The sequence below is a fragment of the Urocitellus parryii genome, chromosome 12, assembly GCF_045843805.1.
Source record: "Urocitellus parryii isolate mUroPar1 chromosome 12, mUroPar1.hap1, whole genome shotgun sequence".
NCBI classification, from domain to species: Eukaryota; Metazoa; Chordata; class Mammalia; order Rodentia; family Sciuridae; genus Urocitellus; species Urocitellus parryii.
This window is the reverse complement of record NC_135542.1, coordinates 3,413,679-3,439,771: the sequence shown is the minus strand read 5'-3', so window position 1 is coordinate 3,439,771 and position 26,093 is coordinate 3,413,679. Positions and strand designations below refer to the sequence as shown.

General features: G+C 53.7%; 1 protein-coding gene across 1 annotated transcript in view; it reads left to right on the top strand.

Moving 5' to 3' along the window:
• Sh3rf3 (SH3 domain containing ring finger 3) overlaps positions 1-26,093 on the top strand; it is a 323,625-nt gene that overhangs the window by 233,754 nt on the left and 63,778 nt on the right. The window contains exons 4-5 of the mRNA XM_026379826.2: positions 1,349-1,714; positions 19,706-19,806. Of these exons, the coding sequence (XP_026235611.2) occupies positions 1,349-1,714; positions 19,706-19,806 (467 nt within the window). The remainder of the gene's footprint in view (positions 1-1,348; positions 1,715-19,705; positions 19,807-26,093) is intronic.

Here is a 26,093-nt window from a genome sequence, read left to right as displayed (position 1 = left end):
GGCGGGGGGTCATGGTAGAGGAAAGCTGTTTACCTCGTGACATCCTGGGAGCAGAGGGGGGGGGAAGAGGCCCAGGGAAGACGAGTCCTTCTAGGGTACACCCCCAGGGACCCGGTTTATCCAGCGACCCCCCACCTGCCCACAGTTACCCTTTGGTTAGTCGCTCAGGCGAGGATGAGCTGGTTAGGTCACAGCTCTCATTGCACCTCTGAACACTCCTGCATGGTCATGTCATATCCAGACCAGGACAGGGAGCTGGCCCGTCACCTAACCCCAGGCTGCACCAGATGCCACACACCTGGGTCAGCCAGTACTGACAGGGCCACCAGTGGGTGTGCGAGGCAGCCCACTCAGGTGCCACCCAGGTGGCCCAGCCCAGAAAGAGAGGCCTGGCCTAGCCCACCTGGAGGATTCATTCCCGGGAATCACAGGCGACTCGTGGTCTCCACCTGTCATCCCACACTTCCAGATACGTCCCTCTCAAAATGAGACTTTCCTCAAAGGCAAGCTCCACTGTGAATCCACTCTGCTAGATGGGTGGGGGGCCTGGGATTGGGTGGGGGGGCTGGGAAGGAGTGGGGTCCTGAATCCTTGCTGAGTCCATCCAGGGAAATCCATCTCTGAATCCTCTTGGGTGACAACTCAGGTCAGTGTCTGGATCGTGACCGTCGTGTCAATTGGAGGTCATCGCTGGAAAGGGCTTCCGTGGCTCACCCTGACCAGAGCAGGCTCTGGGCCACCATTAGTCACCCCATGAGAAAGCGTGAGTGACCACAGGCTTGAGTTCTCCAGAGGTGCAGGGCAGGCAGGAACCCACGGTCATGGTGAATGCAGGGCCTGCGGGGCCGCGGTGAGGTTGGCCTGCCTGTCTTCTCTGACCTCTGGTCCCTCTCTCTGCATTGCTGCATGTGTGTCCTGGAAATGTCAATTGAAAAGGTTGGGACACGGAGGTGCCTGGCCCCTGTGAAACTCCCCCACCCCATGTCTGAGGAGCCACCTGCCCTCTATCTTGGCTCCCTGGGCCTTTGAGCTGCTCTAGAAACCTTTTTAGTAAACCTACCCATGTGGGCAAAGGGGTGTAGCTCAGAGGTAGAATACTGGCCTCTCTTGCACCGCCTCTGGGTTGGCCCCCAGCCCCACTAAATAAATCAATAACCCACAGATGTCACTCCTGCCTCTTTCTGTTTTTCCTGCACCACTCGGGCCAAAAGATGCTGTGAGAAAGATCTGACCCTGGTGAACACATCCTTGGTTTGTCAGGGAACGCGACGGGGAGAGCACAGAAAAGCCTGACGTGGCATGTGACAGCTGTTTCCTAAAGCCCGTTCTCTTCTCCCCTCTTACTCAGCTCAACGACTCAGCCAAGCAGCTCATTGAGATGGACAAGCCGTGCCCCACTGCTGCTGCTGCCACCGCATCCGGCTGTGACTCTCCCTTGCTCTCTGATCCTGGCGCAGGGGCCAGCATGGCCCCGGGCCCCACTCTAAGCAGCTCAGGGGCAGTCAGTGCCTTTCAGCGGCGTGTGGACGGCAAGAAGAATGCCAAGAAACGCCACTCCTTCACTGCACTCAGTGTGACGCACAAATCCTCGCAGGCTGCTAGCCACAGGCATTCCATGGAGATCAGCGCTCCGGTTCTGATCAGCTCCAGCGACCCCCGCGCTGCAGCCAGGATCGGGGAGCTAGCTCATCTGTCATGCGCTGCACCCACCCAGGTAAGGTCCCATAGCCCAGGGCCAGCCCAGGTAGGTCCTCGGGGTCTCCATCCTCACCTTGGTGCCAAGCAGCTCATTTCTGGACTAGCATGAAGGAAGCAACCCTGGAACTGCCCTTGGGGGTAACTGGGGCTCCCTCCCCACTGCCTGCCACGAGTCACCTCCAAGAATCTTATAAATGTGTGCATGGCACCCTGTGTGTGTTTCAAGGACACCGTGTCGGAGTAGCGGCCACTCAGGAGAAAGTTCCTCCCATGGCACTGGCCTTCAGTGTGAATGGCTCTGTCCTGGGGAAAGCCGTGGCTTAGTCTCTCCAGGGCTGGCTGAGGTCCCTTCGGGCAGAGAAAGGGCCAGAGCTCAGAACCAGAACCCACTGTGCTGTTGAGTACTTTCGTGAGTGTTATTTCTACAGTTGCCTTTTATCTTTGGACGTGACATTGATTGTGTTTTCCACAGTTTCTTTGTTAAGTAGCCAAAGTAAGATGTTTAAAGAATAGAAAGGAAGTGGTTATCTGTAGGTCTGGAAAAACTGGCCACAAGTGGCACGTAAAGAGCAGAAACTGGGCAAGTTTCTCCCTTATGACTGCACAGATCAAGTACAGGAAGAGGGGGCTCTCCCCGCCCTGGCAGGGACGGCCCTGCAGCCACACTGCTGTACTGTCACCCTTTCACAGGAGAGACCCGGGAACAGGCAGATGTGCCCACTGGGGTGCGGTCTCCTCTCCTCCAAATCCAGCCTTCTCCATGACCGTGTACCTTTGCACAGGTTGAATGTGGGAGTGCCCATTTCTCCATGTTCTGCGTCTTCTCTCCTTGAGGTTGGTCTGCAAGCCAAGTATTTAATTTAAAAAATTAAATACTTGAGCTTCTGCAGATGTGCCCCATTAATCTGAATGTGCCACTTACACACGTGGCACACACAGACACTCATACCAACACCATGTATACACACACCTGTGTACAGCACAACTCCACATATTCACTGGTGACAAGATATGCACACACACATACAAACACACAAATGCACTCATGCTGCACACACACAACCATGCAGAGGGGGGTACAATTTCCCTAGCATACGCACAAAAATGCTGGTTCTCACCCCAGGTTGGGGCCAGGGTCTGGAATGTGCCGTTGTGTCTGGAGGTTCACTGGCCACTGCTTGCCTGCTTCTTAGCCCTCACAGCTTCCCACTGCTGGGGAACTCCCAGCATCTATACCTTGGGCTCTGATTCCCCAGGAAACAATCTTTGGGGTCTGTTGGTGCTATTACGGTTTGGGTATGAGGTGTCCCTCAAAAGCTTCTGGATTATTGCAAGGCTGATGGGAGGTGAAGTGATTGGATTGTGAGAGCTGCCACCTAACCACTCCACCTTACCTGGAATGGACTTAGTGGGTTGTAGCTGTAGGCAGGTGGGGCATGGAGGAGTGGGGTCTCTGGGGGTGTCCTCTGGAAGGGTTTATCTTCCCTGAGACCCTTCCCCTTTCTCTTTCCTTCCCGGCCCCTCTTCCTTCCCCTCCTGCCATGATGTTCTGCCTCATCTTGGGCCAAGAGCAATCAAGTTGGACAATCATGGATAGAACTTCTGAAATCATGAGCCAAAACAAACATTTCCCTCTCTAAGTGGTTCTTGCCAGGTAGTTTGATCACAGTGATGAAGAGCTGACACGGGTACGTTTTCTATAAGGGGGGTAGGTGCAATCTGATCTGGACCCTCACCCTGCCCTCTGACCTCGGCTAAACTCTTAAAGCTGCTCTGTGAGGGGCGCAGAGACTCAGTGGTGGTGGGTCAACACTGCCCTGCTCCTTGGAGCACGCATACCCAGAGGGTAAAGGCAGAAATCAGTGGTTTCCAGCAGGGTCTTGCTTGGTGTTTGCTCCAATGTCCTGGAGATGCCGAGCAAGAGACCCCAGCAAGGCGTGGGTGGTGATGTCATGGTGGTACTGAGACTAGATGGAGATCACACTCCTTGTTAGCTGTGACTGCTCTGGTCCAGAGCTCTGGTCTCTCCCTGGTAACCTGGCAGCTGCTGATGACATAGACAATTGCAATCTGTGTTCTATGACACACTCAGTTTGGATGGCAGTTGCAGCAGCAGGGCTGACAGAAGAACCTGCGGAGGGGAGTGGGGAGCAGGATCGCTGTCCTGTGCTCCACCTGGGCAGCCCTTTTCTCGCCTTCCTCCTGAAGCAGCAAAGGCCACTGTCACTGCAGTTGGGGACCCCTATCAATAAAAGGGAGGAGGGAAGGGAGAGAGTCAGGAGAGGAGTCTTGTTCCTGATCCAAAGGTGGTCCTGGAGCCTCCAGGCAGCGCCAGCCCTCAGCCCTACAGCTCGTGGGTGAGGGGTCTCAGGATCACCCCTCAGTGCTCCCTGGGAATTCTGAAGAAGGAGCCCAGCAGGGCTTTTTGACAGACATTAGTGGAGTGCTGCCAAGTCTCTGTGGGATGGGAGCATCTTCACTGGCACTTTCCCTTAGACCCCAGAGTCGTGGGCTCAGCACAGACAGGTGCAGGATCCCGTTTTCTCTCTGGCCTCTCGTCCTCACTTGCACTTGGCCCCCCTGTTGCCAAGGCCTCTGTGTTATTACAGCAGAGGGACCCTTTCCCAGGGCTTGTGGTCTGGTGTCTGCTGTAGAGCACCCACGCGAAAGGAAGGAAATATATTTTTTTCGACTTGTGCACCATCTTATTCCATAGGGATCTGAATTAGCTGATTTTTCTGGGACTGGGATCCCAGGATCCTTTGTTCAGCAGTTTGACCTTTACTGAAGGTCATGAGCAGGCTGGGGACTGTCATTTAGGTCACTCTAAAGGATGAGAGATCCAAGTAGTCACAGCCCGTCTCCCTGTCCTAATTCAGTGGAGCTATTGAGAGTGGAAAAGGCTCCCCACAGGTGTGGCCGAGGGTGAGCTCTGCCTCCTCCTCAGGCTCAAGGGTCCGTCCATGGCCTGGCTGTGCCCAGACCCCAAACTCTCCGGATCTGCCCTCTGGTCTGTGCTGTCTTCCTGGTTCCTGTCACTTTCCTGGTCCCATGAGTCTGGTCAGGAAGTCCCTTGGCCTGAGGACTCATCCAACGTGGCCCAGGCCAGCCCGACCCAGGTCCGACTGTGGCCCCAGTAGATTTTTTCCCCCCCGATGCTGGATGTCCCTTGGAGAGGAGCCCCAGCCAGTATTCTGTGGTTCGTGGATGAGACTTGGGCTCAGCCATCAGGGGCCTGAAGAAATCAGTGTCATTGTTTGTGTTCACCCTGTGGGGCAGCACCGGCATCATGGGCATGGGCCAGGGTCGGGAGAGAGGGGGGGCTCGCTGCCCCAGGCTCCTCCACGCCCACAGGCACAGGGTCATGCTGAGGGTCACAGCAGCAGGCCCTGCCCCTCGTGGGCCCCTTGAGACCCAGTATGTCCATTCAGGCTGTGACACGGAACATCTTGACTGATCGATGAATCCTTGGCCCCCGCGGGCCAGGGGCTGGGGTGACAGGCAGGCGAGGTCAGTGAGGATGCTCATCTGGAACCCACGCTGACCCACGGGCATGTGCAGTCTTCACCTGCCCACCCAGCTCCCCTTGAGCCATGAGGATCACAGGGTTTGCAGGACATTGTGTCAAGGGTCCCAGTGTGGGGGGGGTTTTTTTGAGAGAGGGGTGTTATGGTTTAGATATGGTGTCTCCAAAGCTCACATGAGAGGCAATGCAAGAAGGCTCAGAGAAGAAAAGAGTGGGTTACAAGAGCCTTAACCCACCCATGAATTAATCCCCTGATAGCCATTGAGTGGCTGGTAACTGGAGTGGTCCCGTGCAGCTGGAGGAGGGGGTGGGGGCGTGGCTTCGGGGTGTATGTTTGTATCTGGAAAGGGGAGACTTCTCTCTCTCCTTCTGGTCATGCTACGGGCTGCTTCCCTGCACCGCCCTCTGCCACCAGGATGTTCAGCCTCACCTCAAGCCCCGAGGAATGGAGCCGGGCTTCTGTGGACCGACTTCTGAAACTGTGGGCCCTTCCATAAACTCTTCCTCCTCTGCAACTGTTCTGGTCAGATCCTTTAGTCAGCGAAATAGCTGCCTAAAACGGGGGGTGCCGCTGTTGTCACTGTGGATACTGAGCTCTTATTGAACACTGTGCTGCGCTCCGTAGGAAGGTGCACACAGCATGCCATCGGCCCCGGAAGCTGACCAGCCGAGTGGACAAGGGACCACTCCCTGGGCCCCCTGCTGAGTCTCCTCTCGTGGTGAGGCTGGCTTCAGCAGAGGCCCATGGGGAAATGGGCTGTGCCAGGGCACGTGCCTCGTAGGACGTGGTGCTGTTGGAGGAAGCTGTGTGTGCAGACAGGCGTCCATCAGAAAGAGCAGCCCGGACAGGCACCAGCTGTGTGCCCTCTAATTGGCTTGATTCTAAATTCCTGTGACCGAAGGTGAGTTAAATGCAGAGCAGATCCACACCTTCATGGGGCCTCTGGGGTAGCTGATGCCCAGTCTGGGTGGGTGGGCAGAGCCCTCACTCAGCTCTTGAGTGCACCTGACGTGTTTCACTGGCTCTCTCTCTTTTGTGTTAGCTGACAATGGAAAGGAAGAGTGGGGTCTGTGGATTCTGCAGAGGAGGCTCAGGCCCTTCCCCGCGTCCCTCCTTCTCAGGCACGTGCTCTGAGCACTGTGAAGCCTGAGGGTGCACAGCTGTCCAGCTGCTGGTCTCCCTAGAATGACTGGCCAGGGTCAGGTCTGATAACTCCTTCCCTGATCTCACCTCCTCTGGCTTGGCTCCTTGTCACTCTCAGCTCCCCCCATGCGCCCTGGTGGCTCACCTTGTCACGCAGTGAACCAGTAGGTTAATCCTTCCATCTTAGACATGAGGAGGCCGAGGCCCAGGGCCTGGGGGCCGACTGAGTGCTGAGCTTCTGGCCAGCCTCCCTGCCTCCTGGCCCACTCGGGCTGTCAGGAGTGGTAGGGACAAGCCAGGATATCCCTTAACCCCTCATATCCTCTCCTCTCAAGAGCCCAGGGCCGACTCAGGGCATGGAGACCTGGCAGGAGACTGCAGAGGATGTCTGCAGGGAGCAGTGCTCCATAAGGTCACTCTTCTCTCCCCTTCTCACTCTCCCTTAGGCAAAAACCGGACTCAGTACAGTGAAGAGTAGGCCTGGACTGGAGCTCAGGTTCCTCTCTGGCTGTGTCCCCTAGGAGAGTTGCTGAGCTTCTCTGAACCTACCAGCTGGTAGTTAGGAGCCAGATGACTGTGCTCAATATTTCCAGTACCTGCCACCCTGGCAAAGCACCTGACCTCATCTCCCCCCACCTCAGTTGTCTTGTCTCTAAAGTGACACAGCCGCTGTGCCTCCCCCAGTGTGGTCTGATGTGAGATGAGGAGACCCAAGGCACCCCTCCCTGGGGTGTGTGTCGAATGATGGCTGCAGCAACTCTGCTTGATGCTTAGGAAGTCGGAGTGCATCCCCAGCCTAAGGTTGCAGAGAGGACTTTTAGGGCTTCAGAGCCTCGTGTATTTAGTCATTTCTCTCTTCTCCTGTATTCGTTCTCTGGGTAGGTGCTGTGCGGGACCCTGGAGGTTCTGTAGGGTGGTGGTTAAAGGAGTGTGTGGGGCTGAGGATGACATGTCATCTCCAGTGTCTCTTTGCCTGGCGTTCCCTCCTGAATCTCCCTGCAGGAAAGTGGATCTTTGGAGCTGCCCAGGTGATCTTGGAAGGCCTTGCCACTCAGTCCCAGGTTGCCTGACCCATCGGTAGCAGTCTTCTTCTTGGGTGGGCCACGTGACCTCTGACCTGGCTCAGCAGCACTGCACCCTGAATGGTCTTACATTTAGAATAACATGACGCCTGCTGGGCTCGGTGGCCTTCCCACCAGCTCCCTGCAGGCTCCAGACCACTTCCAGGACTTGAGAGGACACAGCTGTGAGGTGTCTGGCTGAGTGCTCCCCAGGGGCACAGGGTCAGGCCGAGCCTCAGATGGCTTCCTGCTCACATTTATACCCCAGAGGATTTTTTCTCCCTGCTCTTTGGAGAGGTCAGGGGCAGCTCATCTTGTGAATAATGGAGCAGCAATCACGGGTCCTGGGGGAACTTCCCCTGGGGGAAGAAGGATGTCACGGAGAAGGAGAGGGAGAGAGAGCTGCTATTTGGGCGGACTCCCTAAGTACAAATTCAGATATCTGCTTATCAAAGTCATTGAATCAAATTGGGAAATGATTGCAAGTCACGTGACAGACGGAGACATGTCTGAGAAACGCACTGCAAGTTGATTTTGTCATACTGCAAACAGAAAGAGTACTTGCAGGAACCTAGATGGTGGGCCACTCAGTAGGGCTTCCCGATGTGATCAGGAGACACAGCAGACACAAGAGACCTGAGGCTGCTGCCGCTGTGGCTCAGCATGCTGTTCTACAGTCTTCTTTCCTTTTCTCTTCAGAAGAAGGAGTAGACTCTAAAATAACGATCAAGATACACATACAAAATGTGAACACACCATCACCAGTACCACAAAAAAGTAAATGCATACACCCGTCATTCACTATCACTTACAGGTATTATGTTCTGTACACATATGTGTATGTGCTCTGCTTTTATACCACTGGCAGCCTAGTAGGTGTGTCTATGCCAGTGTCCCCACAGACACATGGGGAAGGCCTGTGCTTAGGGTATCTCTAAATGTCAGGAATTTTTTTAGATCCTTTATCATTTTATGTGACCATCATCCTATACGCAGTACCTCATTGACCAAAATATCAGTATGCACCGCATGACTGTACTTACATTTTAGAGGAATTTCCTCATAAACCAAATCAGAAGTCAAACAAGTCGTCACCAAACTAGTGAAGGAACCCCAATGGACCCAGTTCACAATGGAGCACTCTGCATCAGTCAGCGTGAGCTGGTGATGCCATGTAACAAACATCCTCTCACTCTTGGAGACATGAAGCAACAGGCTCATTTCCTATTCACACTTGGGTGAATCACAGGCAGCTCAGGGCCTAGCTCTATAGCGTCCTCATACCAGGACACTGACAAATGCCCACAGGCCAAGTGGCCTACTGCCTGTTTCAATAAATCAAAGTTCCTTCAGATGCAGACACGCCCACCCCTTTGCATAACATCTAAAGCTGTTTTTAGGCCACTGCAGAGGTTCTGAGTAGCCGTGACAGAGATGGTAGGACCCACAAAGTCTTTATTATGGGACCCTTTGCAGGAAAAAGTTGCTGACCCCTGATGTCTCCAGGGACTGGGCAGGGCTGAAAGGTGGCAGCCATGCAGTAGCCCCATGACTTCCTCTGCTCCTGTCCTTGAAGGGGGTGGCGATGCAGAGTCTAATGAAGCTTCAAGGAGGAGAACCCAGGTCCTGGTTACCAGAGGCCAGAACACTGCTTCCCAGGGTCCCATCTCTGTCTCTCAATCTTTATGCTGAACACAGAGGTCAGTAAAAGCTGTTTGCAGAAAATGACGTACCTGAGGGATGAGGTGACACTTGTGAACAGCCCAGGGGATCTGATGGCTGTCCTTGGCCTGTCCGTGTGGCATGCGCTGGTTCTGCAGGACTGACGACCTGCCTAGGTAAAGGTCCCAGCCCCAGCATGTGGGCGGACACAGGCCCATTCCTGTGCAGCCAGGTGCCGGCTCCTTCACCCAGCCTCGCCCCCTCTCAGCTGCTGAGGGCCTCAGGGCCCACAGATCAGTCCCGTGAAAGCCACCCCTTGAGACGGGGAAGTGCCCTTTTAAACTGGTGGAAGGGGAGGTGTTTGGAATTCAGCTGGGAGAACATCCAAAGAACAGTTCTCGAGTGTCTCCGTGTCTGAGAAGTAAATGAGGAGAGCTCTGCTTGGAAGCTCCTGGGCATCTTTAAAATGCATCGCCAACCTGCCGTTTTCTGCAGGTGCAGCTCCCCTGGCTGTCTGGGTCTTATCTCTGCCGTGGGATGGGTGGACAGGATGCTCCGAGTGGGAGGAAGTGCCGACAAGCTCGGCTGCCCCAGGCCTGGCCTTCGGAGGCTGCTTTGTCTCAGTTGCTTGTTGGCTTTGCAGCCTGCTGGTTCTGCACCCACCTGCAGAGCACGAGCTGCCGGCATGACCGAGCACCAGGGCTTATTTTCCTTAAATCATTTTTAGAAAGTTATGAATTTAATTATATGCTTTATAAGGAAGCATGAAAAACCAAACCAAAAAGAAAAAAAGATTACCAAGTGAGCCCAGGTGAACACAAGAAATCCCACGGTGAAGATTTCACCCCCAAATAATTTTTTTCCCCTACCAATCTGGAAGTGGCTGTGCCTGCATGACTTAGCCTGGAAGTGGGGACAGAGAATGCTTTGGCTGCCCAAGGCTGAGCATCCTGATTCTATTTTTTTTCTTAATTTCTTTTTTACATGTAGATGGACACAATGCCTTTCTTCCTTCCTTCCTTCTTCCTTCTTTCATTCCTTTCTTTCTTCTTCCTTCCTTCCTTTCTTTCTTTGTGCTGAGGATCAAACCCCGTGCCTCACACATGCTAGGCCAGCGCTCTACCACTGAGCCACAGCCCCAAGCCCCTGATTCTACTTTAGTTGAGTGCCAAACATTTTCACCCACAACATTAGGTGCTGATGGCATTTAATTTTTTTTTTTCTGCTTGGTGAGATAGGAGCCATATCTGCAGCTTTCTGCCTATGCCTTGGGGTCATCCATTGGTGGACAAGGGAAGGACACCATCAAGGGAGGTGTCCCCTGGGCAGGGGTGAGCACCCAGGAGCACCTGCTGGCCAGGAATGCCTGCTGACTTCCTGGCTGCCTTGGTTCTTTCCCTGCATCCTGTGGCAGATAGATACAGGGAGGTGATTGTCATGGATCCCTATCCTCTTAGGGATACCCAGTCCCCTTGGAGATGAGAACAGAATCTATGCCACAGAGGGTGGAAGGTAGGAAGGACCACAGATCAGCACCCAGAAAGTGGGAAGAAACCAAGTCAGAAGAGACACCCAGTGTCACCGAGGTTGGCTTCCTCCAGGATTGTCTAGATCTCGGGGCTCAGGGACAAAGGTGCACGTTGTTCCCGGAGGATGAGGAATGGAAGAACCTTCCCCACATCCCTGGCTCCCCTGGCTGCCTCACGCCTTCTCTGTCTTCCCAGAGTTTGCTCTGATTTCTTCCGTGCTGAGCTTTGGGCCACCTGTCTCCCCATCTTGTGGCAGCATCTGGAGGCAGAGTGTAGTGGGTGGGGGGCAGGAGTCTCAGCTGCTTCCCCTGACCCCACGCACCCCCTGAGCCCTCATGCCCAGGCTGCGCGGGCCACGGTGTTCCCTCTGTCACCCTGGGATTGCCGATCCACAAGACCAGCCGCCGAGCGGCTCTGAGCAGAGCATGTTCCTCCAGCATACAGACCACAGAGAAGCAGGTGGATAGTGTGGTTCACACTGAATCAGAGTTGAACTCAGTCCATTCCCCTGCAGCCTCTCCCAGTACAGGAGAGGCTCCGTTTGTTGCCGAGGGTTTCCCCTCAAACTTGTGACCCTGCCTCAGTCTCTCAAGTCTCTCTCAAGTCTCCTCCTTCTTTGGTTTATCTTCCTGAATGATGTCCTGGGGTGACTTGTTAAGCTGTTGGCCACAGCTGTGGTTTGTTGGTCCAGATTATTTTCCGGGAAGCTGGCAGCAGAATCTGGTGTTTCATGCTCTCGTGATAGACTCTTGCAGCAGAGGTTGGCAAATATTTTGTGGTATAGGACCAGATGGTAAATATTTTAGATTTTGGGAGTAATGTGGGCTTTGTCACAACTCTAGATCTCTGCTCTTGCAAGGTCAAAACAGCTGGAGGCCATGTAAATGGGTAGATGTGTCTGGCTGCCAGTAAAACTTCATTCACAAAAACGGAAGCAGGGCCCAGGACTCTGGGCCAGAAATGTGATTGAGTTTGTTGGTCTCGGAGCCAGACCATCCAGTCAGCAGCTGCTCCAGCATATAATAATTCAGGAGCAAACCTAGAGTGCCTGGGGTGGGGGCAGAGAGGGTGGCCAACAGTCGTGGAGGTGAATTCAGCCTCCACTCAGGTGGTGAGTGAATGGCAGAAGTTACGTGGGCAGAAGGCCAGCCAGTCTCCTCCCCCTGGGCAGCTCTCTTGTGGGGTGGGGCTCCTGGGCCTCTGCCCTGCCCCCTGGCCCTCTGGCTACACAAGCTGCTCACCGTTCTTTGCAGAACTAAGCAGAGGAACCAGGCCATAAATGTTTTATTCTAAAGTTTTCTTTGGGAGGCAAGTTCATAAGGGTCTGATTTACACTGTGCGTAATGGCGTGGTAGCGAGTGATGAATAAAACATGCTCCTTCACTACTCCTTGGGGTGATGACAGTGTTTTCTGGACTCATATTAAAAATTAAAATGAGGAGATGTTTCTTCTCAGGGTCTATCGCCTGTGCCAATATGGAGGAAAGTAGCTGTGAGCCCCTATGCCGCCTGCCAACCCACAACCCCACCCCCCACACACACACACATTTTTCTCTCTTATTAATCCCAACAGCAAATAATAGGGCCTGGTTCCCTGCAACGACTTAGGGGCCCATTACACTGTAGCAAGGGGCCTCTAGTGTTGGTAACCACCTGACGATTTAGAATTGGGGAACCGCAGCAAGGCAGCTGGAAGCTGAGGCCAGTAACTGGGGAGGCTGTGATTTCTTGAAGCAGGTCACTATCACAAAGGAGAGCCCAGTACTTACTGACCAGCAGCTCCAGGGTGTGCACACCCACTCGGCTGGGCAGCTTCTTCCTCGGGGAGAGAAAGATGTGTAGAAGCCAGGGTCTTTCCTGGCTTCAGGGCATCGCACAGTCATGTCAAGTTCTGGCCCCTGAGAAGCTACGTGGAGCTCTGTTGTACTGGAGGACCATGCAGCGTTAGCAGGCTCCTGAGAGCACATTTTCTTTTTATTGCTGGCACTATGGTGAACTCCATCTCATGAGGGCATCCTCACTGACCCTTGACCCTGCCAGCTGATGCTGCAGCGTCCCTCCCAGTTGATTCTGGGCTCGTGTTAAATGCTCATGACCTGTATTTTTAGACAACAGACCTAAAGGGATTGCTGAATTAGTGTTCTGTGGAATCAGTGAATCTGAGAATCAAGCCACCTGCCTGGTGGGCCAGCTCTCTAACATTTATGGGTTGACCCCCAAGTGGAATCCTGATACGTGACCCTTTTGAAGTCTTTCACAAATAATATGATGCAGACCTACTTTATTAGTCAATGATCTTTCCTGAAAAAGGGCAGATGGGCACAGCTCTGTGGTGAACAGGGCTGGACTCGGCTTTGAAATTAAAGAAGAGATTTCTACCAGCTGATCTCAGAGCCAAGATGGATGTCTGTCAGGGCAGCATCACCCAGTGTGTTTATTCCAAAGCAATCAAAGCCCCTTCTCCTTTCTTAATTTTAATCATTGCCTGACTTCCTCACTTTTGCCCTAAATGGCGAGAATCATGTAAAATGAAGCAATTAAAAATCTAAGCAGAATCCGAGAGGCCATTGCAGTAAAGAGGAAGCTGGCCCATGACAGGGACCTAGGTAGCCCTGTGGACTGTGGTCAGAGTTGGAAGGTAAGGACCCTGACATCTGGTATCAGAGTTGATCTCAAACTGGACTTCTCTTTATCTCTCATATAATATGCTACTGTGCTTCAAGACAGTCATAAATACCTCAGGAGAAGTTGTTCATTTGGGATGTGGAAGTGAATGAGGGGAGTACTCTATAGCATGCAAGAGGGGCAGCAGGGTGCTGGTCATTTGGGATCCCTATGCTGTGCCCTTTACAGTCAGTTTCTAATCGGAGTCATTTTGACCCTGCAATTCCTGCTGGGGTCAGCTGCAGCTGGCTGGCTGGCAGGCCACCGAGCAGGCCCCACAACCCTGGCACTCATGCTCCATGTATAGGCGAGAGCTCAGCTGGTGAGTGAGAGGGTTCCCCAGCCCCTGCTCCCATCCTGGCATCGATGGTGACAAAGATGAGGATCTGATTCAGAGGAGGACCCAGCTCCATCTGCGTTGGGAAGTCGTGACCAGCCCACCACCATTCTTTGGCATATTTAGTTTTTGTATCCCCCAGGGCAGAGCCCACCTGGTACTGCCGCCACCCAGCAGGACTTCCAAGGCACCCTTACTCTGAGCACTGCTGCCTCGTGGTGCCAGGAAGGCGCGGCCACGGTGAGCCACTTGGCCCTGCAGAGCATCAGTTTTAGGTCTTCTCCTCCTGATCTTGGGAAAGTACACAGCCACACGTCCATAGTACACCTGTCTGCTCGTGTTCCAGTTCTAAGTAAGGTACAACTGTGAATCCTATGTATGTGTTGTGTCAAGTTCCAACTGAGGGCCAGATTTCCAGCAAAACTGCCAGAATATTCCTCCCTTAAGCTGCCATTAGGCCCCCAGTCAGTGTTTCAGCAGCTGATGGCCAGTACCACCAATGGGGCCCTGTGGCTGCTCCTGCCATGAGTCCTTCAGTGCCCCCAGCTGAGTCCTTCTGAGCCTCCTCACATCTGCCCTATGGGGTGCTTGATGTTTGGCTCACCCAGGGGATTGGGGGATGCCTGAAAAGATGGGGTCCATGCTGCTGTATTGTGAGACACACTCCGGCAAAATTCACCTTCTCAGCCAAGACTTCTCCCTGCCCTTGCAGCAGATGAAAATTCACCTCTCTGTCTCTCCTGGACAAATGCATTATCCCTTCTATTGAATTATGGCTTGAGTAGCCCAAGGCCACTGGGCACATGGGAAAGGTGGAGATTCACTGGCCAGACTAGGGCAGACTCGGGGCATGCTCTCCGCCGTCCCCACCCCTACGCTGGCTGGTGCTCTGCGTGTGGAGTCCTGGTCTGGCTGTTCTGGAGAAGGAGGCATGTTGAGGAAGGTGTCATGGGACTGGTTTGGGTCAGCTATCCTGTGTATCTGCTCCTCCTGCTGCCCACCTGACTGTCTTGCCACTGTGCCCCGCCACCTGGGCCTGACCACAGAACCCAGCCCTCTGGCTAATGCTGCACCTCACCCCTGGCCCTTCCCATCAGCTCCCAGCATCACCCACAAGATGGCACGTGTGGACGCAGGAAGGCATGGACTCACCACCTACTGCAGCTTGCTTTGTAAACAGACCTCAACAACGTAACCCTGTGATTTTATATTAATTTGAATGTTCAGAAAACCATTGTCACTTCATACTAAGTGACATAAAATTTGGACATATAAACTTTGGTTTTTCTCGTACCAAGGATTGTTCCTGGGGGTGCTTAACCACTAAACCACATCCCCAGCCCTTTGTTATATTTTATTTTGAGACAGGGCCTCACTAAGTTGCTGAGGCTGGCATTGATCCTCCTGTCTCAGCCTCCTGAGCTGCTGGGATTACAGGCGTGCACCATTGCATCTGACTAAACTTTAAAAAAAATTAATAAAATTCTTCCAAATCCTAACTCCCACAAAGCCCAGTGTTATCACTGGATATGTAAATTTACAGATTTTGCCAGAAAATATACATACATTTTTTATATCGATGAGGTAATCCTCCATATCCACTTCTCTGACCTCCTTTTCCATTTCATGCACTCCACCCCACCCCCTCGGCCCATCTCTGTAGATTCTAGCACGGCATGGTGTCCTGAGTTATCACTGGCCATTCAGCTTTCTACTGTGGGACATTTGAGTTCTAGTAGCTTGATTTGTTCCCACTATAAATAGTTCTGCAGTGAAGTCCTTGTCCGCATTTCTATTCTGACTTTTCCGATTATTTTAGGATTCATTCTCAATAGGAAACTGCTAGGTCGACAGGATTTTTTCCCCTTTTCTCTCTTCTCTTTTCTCTCTCTCTCTCTCTCTCTCTCTCTCTCTCTCTCTCTCTCTCTCTCTCTCTCTCTCTCTCTCTTTCTCCCACTTGAAAAGAGAGAAGCCCAGATAACTAGGATTTAGAGCCAACTCTGTGGGAGCCACTCTGGCACACAGAGTGAATGGGTGACTGCACGTGGCAAAGGGACCAGGATCCTGAGATGGGGAGATGACCCTGGGTGAGCCGGGGGGCCCAGTGTCACCCCAAGGTCCTGTGGGAGGGAGGGGCACCAAAGTCAAAGAAGGTAGTGATATGATGGATCCATGGATGGGGGTGGGAGGGTGGGATGCTGCTGACTCTGAGGGTGCAGGGAGGGGCCACAGCTGAGGAGCACCGGGGGCTCTAGAAGCTGAAATTCGGACCTCCCTAGGGCCTTCAGGAGGAGCATGGCCTCCGTGACACCTTGACTTCAGGACTCTAAGACAGCCGATCGGTGTTGTTGTAACCACTACAGATGGAGCGGCAGGTGCTCAGTGGGCTCCGGCACCAGCCTGCAGAGTTCCAGCCTGGCCTTGGCCGCTCGCTGGCTGTGTGAATGTGAGCCGTCCACCTGACTTCTCTGTGCCTCAGTTTCCTCGTCTTGTAAAGTGGCGATTTAAAAGTACCCATTTCTGGGCTGGGGAGGTGGCTCAAGCGGTAGCGCGCTCACCTGGCCTGCGCGGGGCGCTGGGTTCGATCCTCAGCACCACATTAAAATAAAATAAAGATGTTGTGTCCACTGAAAACTGAAAAATAGACATTAGAAAATTCTCTCTCTCTTTAAAAAAAATGCCCATCTATAAGTTTCTGGTGGGGATGATACGCACTCCCAGGCCGTACTTGGCCCCTAGCATGAGGGCTGCTGGTGCTCAGAGCACCTGGCCCTTTCCTGCTGCACTGCTCCCTGTCCCTGACCCTGGCTGAGCTTCCTGGTGGGTCCCCAGGAGGCAGGAGGTCTGAGCCAAGGGCTACCTTTTCACTGCTTCCTTCCAGGGCCTTTGGGGGCCTGGCCTTGTCCCCTCTGTCCAGCTTTCCCTGTCTGACTGGCTCCCTGTACCCCGCCTCCTGCCTCCGCATGCCTGGGCTCTTCCCTGCTCCTCTGGGCCACCTCTGTCCTGCCCTGCCACCCCAAGGAGCCTTCCTGTTCCTTCCAGAAGCCCCCATTGGCCCAGCCTTGCCCAGCAAGGGCCCTGTTGGGACAGCTCCACGGTGTCATTACATATCCAGTGCCTCTCCCCCAGAGAGCCAGGGCCACAGGGCAGAGGCTGTGTCCCCTTGTGCACACGGGACCCACACTGGAGCTGACGTCAGGCAGTCCCTGCAAGCTGAGCACCGTCCACATGCCGAGCCCTTGGTGTGACACCCAAAAGCCCTCAAGAACCCCAGGTGGAGGGCCTGAGGCCTGTTTTCAGTGATCACAGGAGAGTGGGAAGTCGGGGCTCAGGATGGGATGCCTGTCCTCCGCACAGAGGCCCTGGGGGCAGTCCTGGGGACAGACCTGGGGGCCGGGGGCAGCCTTCTACAGTCCTTTCCCTCTTCCCTCCCCTGCCTCCGACTCCCTCCAGCCCCCCTAAAGCTCTGGGGCGATGAGCCCAGGCTGGCTGTGAGAGCTCTATCAAGGAGAATGGCTCCTGCCTGGATGGGGAATGCCCCGAGCTTCTGGACTTCCTCCATGAGAGGGCAGTGTGCAAACAGAGGCCCCCAGGACCTGAGGACAGGGAGGAATGCCCCCCAACTTCGGGCCCAGCCCCCACAGAGCCTCTCCATGCCCAGAGGCCCAGGGGTGAGGTCTGTGCGGAGGCTGCCTGGGGAAACCCAGCCTTCTCTTTGTCAGGGGGCTTCTTAAAAAGTCAGGGGTCCCCTCCCACGTGTCAGAATGGGACAGGCAAGTCCTTGGATGAAGGAAGCTGCACCTCTCGGTGGCGTGGTCTCACGGCCCGAATCTCCGTCGTGTAAGTGGGAAGGAGGAGTGGCTCCTAACTTGGTGGAGAGGGCATGTGTGCCGTGGCCATGGGGCGCATCCGCTGGGCAAGGTCAGAGTTCATCCGGCCTGGAGAGTCTGTGAGAACACCTCGTCGGTCCCTCCCAGCTAAGAAGTGGGGCTGAGGCCATTTAGGTTCAGGGAGCTTCCCTGGGGGCTCTTTCCTCTCATCCCTGTGACCTCTGGTGACCTCTGTCCACCTGAGGACACACCATCCGAGACACACGTGGGCCACTCCCAGACCCCCCTGCTTTCTGCCAAGGTGCCCGTCTGGCCCACAGACACCTGGCTCCAGGGCCTGTCGGGATTCCTCTTCCGTTCCTTTCCGGGGCCCCAGAAGGGAGTAGCTGCTGTCAGCCTCGATGCTGGACATGGATCTTCACTCTCCCCAGGCACCCGGACACCCCCTCTCTGTTGTTTCCTGGGGCTTCCATAAACTGGGTGGCTCCCATCCCAGAAAATCACTCTCTCCCAGTTCTGAAGCCAGGAGTCCAGAATGAGGCTGTGGGCAGAGTTGGTTCCCCCCCGAGGTCCAGGGGGACTTCATCCCGGGCCTCTCTCCCCTCCTCTAGAGGCTGCCAGGAGTCCTGGGCCTTCCTGGACTCGTAGACGCATGGCTCCAGGCTCTGCCTTCGTGGCCCAAGACTTTCCCTCCCCTCTGTCTCTGTTCTCTCTTTCTGAGTCATATTAGGGCACTGGTCACTGGATTGGGGGCCCACTCTAACCAAGGCACTCTTTTCTCAGTATTCTTACCCTGGCTGCAACAGACCTTCATTCCAAATTAGGTCATGTTCACAGGTGCCAGGTGAGGACTTGGGCCTCTCTTTTGGGGGACAGAGGCACAATCTAACCCACCATGCCTCCTAATACCTTTGAAGAAGAGGACAAGACAGCTATCCCATGGAGGATGGGAGCAGTACAGATAAGCCAGGCAGCAAGGGCACTGGGGGACAACATGGCCCTCATGGGCTGAGTCTAAAGGTTCCCCAGGCAGGAGTTTCCTTGGCATTGAGGTTCCTTATGCCACCCCTAACCCCATAGTGACCACAGATCACAGCACACACCTGAGGCCTAGAGGGTACCACCTTGAACTAGACCTTCCTCAGTTCATGTCCTGCATAAAGAACCCTTGAAGACTTGAGCCCTGCAGGGTCTTGGGAGCAGGTGCTGTGTTCTGTAAACCTTGGTCACCCTGTAGCCTGCCACTGTCCACTAATAGAGACTGACTTTCTTTTAATCTTCAGCTTCCTACAGTGCCATTTTGAAATAAGCTCACGTTTTGCAGTATGAAAGGTTTCGTCTGAATTTTAACAGATACAAGAATAATTAGTTCAAATTCTAAGAATAAAGCCAGGACCCAGTTATTCCACTCCTCAGTATATACCCAAAGGACTTAAAGTCAGCATACTACAGTGACAAAGCCACACCAATGTTTATAAACAGTTCAATAACTAAGCTTTGGAACCAACTTAGATGCCCTTCAACAGATGAATGGATAATGAAAATGTGGTATATTATACACAGTGAAATATTACTCAGCCATTAAGGAGAATGAAATTATGGCACTTTCCAATAAATGAGTGAAACTGGAGACTATCAGGCTAAGTGAAATTGACCAATCCCCCCAAAACAAAGGCTGAGTATTCTCTGTTATATGCAGATGCTAATACACCATAAGGAGGGTTGAGGAGGGAAGAGTAGAAATTCATTGGATTAGACAAAGGGGAATGAAGGGAAGGGAGGGGGGATGGGAATAGGAAAGACAGTGGAATGAACCAGACATCACGTTCCCATGTTCATATATGAACACACCGCCAGTGTACCTCCTCATCATGTTCAAACCCAAGAATGGGAAGTTGTACTCCATGTATGAAACTCTGTCACAATGCACTCTACTGCCTTTTATATCTAAAACAACAGTAAAAAGTTATGATAGTAACAAACAAAAGTGAATAGAGCCAGGCCTCCCGAGATGCCCTTCTCCTGTGCTGACCACGGTGCACTGCTCAGAAGAGGCTCTTGGAAAGTCACCTTAGGACAGGTGTGCCAGGCCCCCATGCTCCCTCCAGTGGGTGAAAACCACTTATTAACAGCCCAGGTGAGCACAGCCTGAGAGTCTGGGAGGAGAGAGGCCTGTGCAGGCCTGAGCAGTGCTCCCCCCACCCTGGCCGGGATCTCCCCCTCTTCACTCCTGTCTCCTCTTGTCTGTTTTCAGGACTCTTCCTCAGCTGGACCCATCCCAACGGCTGTCCCACGAACTGCTGCCGTGGCTGGAGAGCAGGGCACATCTCCCAAAGTCCAGCTGCCACTCAACGTGTGAGCTGCCCCTTGTGTCCCCCACCCCCGTCCTGGGTCCCCCTGCATGCCAGCATTCACCTGTGTCGTTGCTATCGGGTTTTTCTATTGTGTGCATCCGATCGTACTGCCTGAAGGAGAGTCCGGGGAACAGGTGTCTAGCAGGGTATTTTAATGTCATTGTCCCAAGGACGGTTATAATAAGCCGAGGGTATATTCAAAATATGGGGCCACACGGGTACTGGTCAATCAGCAAACACGCAGACACAGCACTTCCCTCTCTTCATTTCCCTTCAGGGAGGGAAGGGGGAGGAAGTGGCAGGAGTAGCTGGTGGCCTCGGGGGCTTGGGGGCAGCAGCTAGTTACCGACTACTCAGACGCGTGAGTATTTATCCACCCTGAGTGCCGTCCCAGTGTGGGCCAGCTGCACACCAGCCCCAAATATAACCCACTGAATCACTGCTAGGAAGTGAGACACTTGTCTTGTTTAGAAAAATCTGCTCCGTTAAATTACAGCTTTCTCTACGTGCAGTTTAAAAATTCCCCGTCTAAGTAGGGTTCTGAAGAATTAGGCAGCCTTCTGCTCTTTCATTTACCGATGAGCTCAGTCTCTTGAGTGGATTTTAAGGTGGAGTGTATGAATTGGGCAAAAAAAAAAAAAGAAATATGGCAAGGACAGAAAGTTCCAGCAATCCAGGGATTGTCAGAGGGACATTCAGAACCTGTGTGGTTGCAGAATGGAATGTATTTTAGAAAAGTCAAAAATGTGGCTTTGGAGAAAGCGCCATGCCAATCTTCAAAGGTTTCCTAGAAGTAGCTTAACGGTCCTGGTACACTTTGACCTAGCTGGTTAGGCCAAGTCGACACGTCAGCCTTCGCCAGTGGTGGCTAGGAATGTGACCAAGTACCCTTCCTAGTGGCCCCATGAGTATGGAGAGTACAGATACCTAGGACAGGGGCGTGACTGATCCTTATCTAATCCTTATCCTGCCTGCTGAGAACTAACTAAATCAAACAAATTTGAAGTTTATCCAGTTTTCACCTAGCTTTTCCAGGGGAACAGATAGTCAGCTATATGACAGATGTGTTTATGTTAAAATTCAAATTTTCACCGACACTGGACAGAAGACACCCCAACCAAACCTGGATCAAAGTTTTTGAGCCAACGGAGGATGTAGTTCAGTGGTAGAGTGCTTGCCTAGCATTTGCAAAGCCCTCGATTCCATCCTCAGCACTGAGGAAAGGGAAAGGAAGGGAAGAACATTCCAGAAATTTCCCAGTGGCAAAATTCAAATTTGTCCTGCACCAAGAACTACACTGAACCCAGGTGCATGAAGTGATTTATAGACATTGTATTCATTAATATAATTCTGCAGAAGTGATTTAAAGTCTGCAGGAGGACATGCGTAGGTTGAGTGTGAAAATACAGCACCATTCTACATAAGGGAGTTGAGCATTTGCTGACCAAGGGGGATTGTGTCATCCTTGGGGCACCTAGAACCCAATCACCTTAGATACTGGGGGTGTCAGGAGTGTTTTCGGATCATGCTCCCAGATCCACTCTTGCAGTTTCACCCCAGCCAGGGGCTCAGGAGGCTCTTGGGGAAATTGGGATCATAGGTCGGCTCCTCCTGAAGAACTGGGTGCAGGACGTCATCCCGAGGAAGACCCACATCCACAGGATATGGCTCTGGTGCCAGGGTAATGAGACTGTTGAGTGCCCACAACTAGCTGAATGCCTGTTGTTCCCTGAGAGCCAAAGGCACCCCCTTCCTGGGTCCACACGTCAGGTCAGTCACCCGAGAAAGCTGCTTGGTCTTTGAGACCCAAGTTGTGCACATGCTGGACGCCCTCGGGAGGCATCCACCATGGACACACTGTGTTCTGATGCCTCTTCACTTTGGCGCCGAGCATAGAGGGTCTCCTTCCTCCCTGGCCCACTCTGCCATGGGGACGTGCCCCCAGACTTCTGTTCTCTCCTGCCTGGTCTCACCCCAGGAGTGTGGCTGTCTCTAGCTTGAGACGTCTATCTGGGTAGCAGGAAGGGAGATTCATGTTAGATCTTGTTTTTCTCGGGATAATGAGGATTTGGGTAGGTCGGTGACATGGTGGTCATCTAAACAGCCAACGAACCATAGTGGGCATGGCCTGTGGCTGGCCGTGGAAAGCTCCGTGTGTGCGTTCCTTGGTTGTCTGTATGAGCAGCAGGCACAGGCTTGGAAATATCCTACACATTGCAGCAATATGCATAGTCCATTGTGGAAACATGAGCATTGAAAGCACAGTTTTGTGTTTTTCCTGGGGAACAGTCGATCAGATGGACCTTGTCAGTTTATCGAGTCAGACTAGCCTGATCACTTGCCCACCTTCTTCAGTTCCAAGAACCTAGTGGTCCCATGAGTACTGAGAGCAGATACCTAGTACAGGGGCGTGATTGATCCTGGTCTAATCACTCTTCCCAAAACAGAATCTGTAAATCATACTCAAAAGAATGGACTGCAACCTGAGATGAGCTCATGTTGAGCTCACGTTCAACAGTGTGCGGGGAGTCTGAAAGGCCGATCTGATGGCTCTAGGACTCCGGGTGAGGGCCCAGATGGGGAGCCCACAGTAGTGCAACAACTCCAGGGGACCCTCATGCATAACCCTCATGACTGCATGACTTTGACTTCCACAGCCAAGTCGTGTGCCCTGAAACCCAACCCCTGATTGGTTTCCTAGGCCTTTTGATTGGTGACAGGATATTGCCCTTAGCCCCTTCTTCTTGCACATGAAAGGTTTCCATGTCACTGGTTTCCTGAGGGTTCCATTGCCCTGGCAAACAGAAAGGGGAACTGACTATGTCCACCCAGGACATGGAGAACCACTCCTCTGTGGAGATGTTGACCCGCTCCCATGCCCTCCCTTTCCGCTGTGTTGTGCTGGTGATTCTCTCTGGCTCTGGGGCTTCTCCACTAGATACCTGCTGTGATTCCTGGAGGCCAGGTGTGTGAGCATCTGAAGGTCAGAGATGACCTCTCCGGAGGGTCTGAGGTTGGTAAGGACGTTTGTAGTGGGGCACCTCTGATGCTGGGTTCGATTCCCTCCGCTTCCCCATGGGCATCTGAGTCATGAAGGGCCCTGGAGTGAGGGAGAGAGCAGAGCAGAGCAATCCCCATGGCTGAGTAGCTCTGACAGGAGATGGGGAAGAGAGTGGCAGAGCTGCCATGATGCCCGTCTCACACCCGCAGCAGTGTGAGGAGTCTCCAGGGATGGATGCTGGTCATCAGGTGCTGCAGCAGGAGGAACAGCATAGTCCTCAGATGACCAACTGGGTGTGGCATCGGACCTGCCTTCAGGAAGGATCCCAGCCTTCCTCAGCGCTGGCTCGTGTGCCTGGGCACCGCAGGCCACCCTGACTCCTGGACATCAGAGCCAGGCTCTGGGACTGGACCTGGCTGGCCACGGGAGAAGGAACTTGCAGTCACCTGTCAGGAAGACCAAGCACTGCCTACAGCAGCTGGCTCCCAGACGCCACTAGGCCTCATGAACTGGGGCAGCAGAGGGAGGGCTGGGCCTGCAGACCAGGAAAGGGAAGACCAGGAGAAGCAGCAGCCGGCAATGCCGGGTGGAGACTGGGTCCTTGGCTCTGTGGTCAGTGCTGGTCAGAGGAGACAGGCTGTGTGTGGTGAGCAGGGGCCACCTGGCCACCATCTGTCCTGATGGTCAAAGGCCTCCAAATCACCCTTAAGAAGAGTGTGGGCCCCACATTCTGGGAGCTCGGGCGAGGACTGGTGGCCAAGGCAGCCCAGATCAAGAAGGGGTCTTCCATCACAAACTCGTGCAACAGGCCAGCTCTGCCTGCCGTGGAGTGGATCCGTGTGAGGTCAGTGCAGTGGGACTCAGGGAAGTGAGTCTGCTCAGGCTGGGGCTGAGGCGGGCAGCAGCAAGGCCGGGTCACTGCCCCGGAAGTGCCCGGAGGCCAGCCATCCGCACAGCAGTGCCAGCCTCCAGGTCAGCCCTTATGAGCGCCAGTGGATGCAGTCGAGTGTGAACGGGGGGAGGGGGGAGAACTGGTGCCTCCCATCCTCTGGGGCCCACACAGGTGGGGAAGGGGGAGAGATGTGGGAGGAAGGAGCAGAGACGACCTGGAGCGAATCCTCTAGGAGGAGCAGGGAAGCTCTTTCACTTAGGAGAAATGTGAGCAAGCACCATCTAGAGGAGGAAGGTGTGAGACACTCAAAGGCACCAAGATGCAGTGGGAAATCTGCAGGCAGCTACAGCCAGGGAAGGTCTTGCTGTAGGTAGAAGTAACATGGGTGACAAAGGACGTGGACACAGACGTTGCACCGTGCCACACCAAATCTCCACGGCTGCCAACCTGTCCAGCCTGTGTACTGCCCCTAGGCTCCCCTGGGATGACACCTGACTGTGGGCTCAGCTGGGCACCTGCAGGGCCTGCTCCTGCCCACGGGAGAGGTGTATTTTCCTCAGCCACCTGCTCGCAAGAGGAGTCCTTTTTGAAAGGACACAAAACCCCACCCAGGTAGAGAGTTGTGGTGAAGAAGGCTCTATGAGCCAAAAGATCACACATTTGCCTTAAATAAAGGTATTTTTAGTACTCTCACGTCTGCGTGAGAGTCTGCAGAGGTGATCTGAGCAGGGCAGGCAGACCGGCGGGCCTGGATGTGTTAGGGAGACCACGTGAGCTCTCTGTGGAGGCCTGGCCTGAGTGGAGAGTGGGAGACAGGAGAGTGAGAACCATGCCACCCACAGGTGCACCTTCCTCTTCCCCATTCCATGCTAGGCCTGGGCACGTGTACCCACGGGGACCCACTCAGCACACGGAGCTCCGTGCATCTTGCCCAGCTCAGCCAAGGAGCATCCACACACGCAGGGCAGGGCAGCTGAGGACAGATAAGGACTGATGCCTCTGGACTGTCACTTAGAACCGGGAAACAGCCAGTGCAGGAGACAGGCTGCTGAGATCCCCAGGGACTGCTGGCAGCAGGTGGACAGAGGCCCCAGGGCCGTGCTCAGAGTACAGAGCACTCCGGATGCACTCTCTCCAGTCACTCAGAAGGGAAAGCAGATGCAGCGTGACACATTCCCCACTCGGGCCAGTGCCCCACCCCGGAGGGGCCGCCTGCCAGATACACAGATGCCACGCACAGGAAAACCCCCGGCAGATCCATCTGCTTTTGGTTTCACCACTGAGGCACCCAAAGGGGAAAGATGGAGGAGGAGGAGAGAGTTTTTTAAGGTGAAGTCAGGCTTATTTACATTCTGGTTTCCCCAGCAACGTACACCTAGAGGCTGAATTGAAATTGTGAGACCAAAAGGATTACTCATCGGACAGAAATGATTTAACATAAAGACAAAAAGACCAAGGCCGTTAGTGCCCCCGTGCAAATTGGTGCAGACCTCTCTAGGTGGCAGCCTGGTCTCAGAGGGAGGGCACAGCCAGCCATGTCCCTGGGCCATGCCGACAGCATCTGAGCTGCAGACCGGGCCCTGCCTCGGAACCTGTGGGAACATGGATGGATTCTCCATCTTTCCAAGCCTCAGTTTCCTCAGCTGTGAAACCTCAGGGTCCATGTGGAGCGTAGATGAGGCCATGTGTCTAGCACATGGCAGATGTCGGGGCCTGTCCTTCTCCTCTTGCCCTGCCTCACTTGGTGGCCCTGTGGTGGGCAGGCAGCTCTGGGTGGCTGACACCTTTTAAATAAGGCCTCGGGGAAAGTTATCTGGTGACAGTGCTTTGAGAAGAAAGAGGCATATCAGCCCTCAGGGCAGTGGCCCTGGAAAGGACTGGCTCCCTGTGGGCTTTAGCACCCCAGGGCTGTCTGTATCGCTGAGCATCTCATAAACACCCCACCTTCCTACTGCTAAGAAGCTGGTCGTCCTGTGCAAAGAGGCTTAATTTAGCACACCATCCCAGCCTATCTTTATGCAAACGCCAAGGATGCATCTCTCAGCAGATTCGGAAGTAAGGGAAGTGTGCATACAGCTGGCGTCCCCGCTCCGTGGAGGTGTGCCCAACATATTTGGTACATGGTGGGCAAATCTGGTGGTGGGTGGATGCCTAGTCAAGTTCGTCTTTAGTTTCCGTTTCCCTTCCTACTGTTTCATTAAGAACCATGTCTGGTGTTCATTTAAAATAAAGATGGAATTTTGAAGAAGGTTCCCTTTTGAACTGGGACCTTTGTACACAGGACCAAGGTCAGCAGGTGGCTGCCCATGCTCGAAACCTTCTCCAGTTTAAAGGTATGAAGGTGACTTGTAGCTTCCGACATAAGGAATTTTCATTTTTATTTTGATGAGGAAGA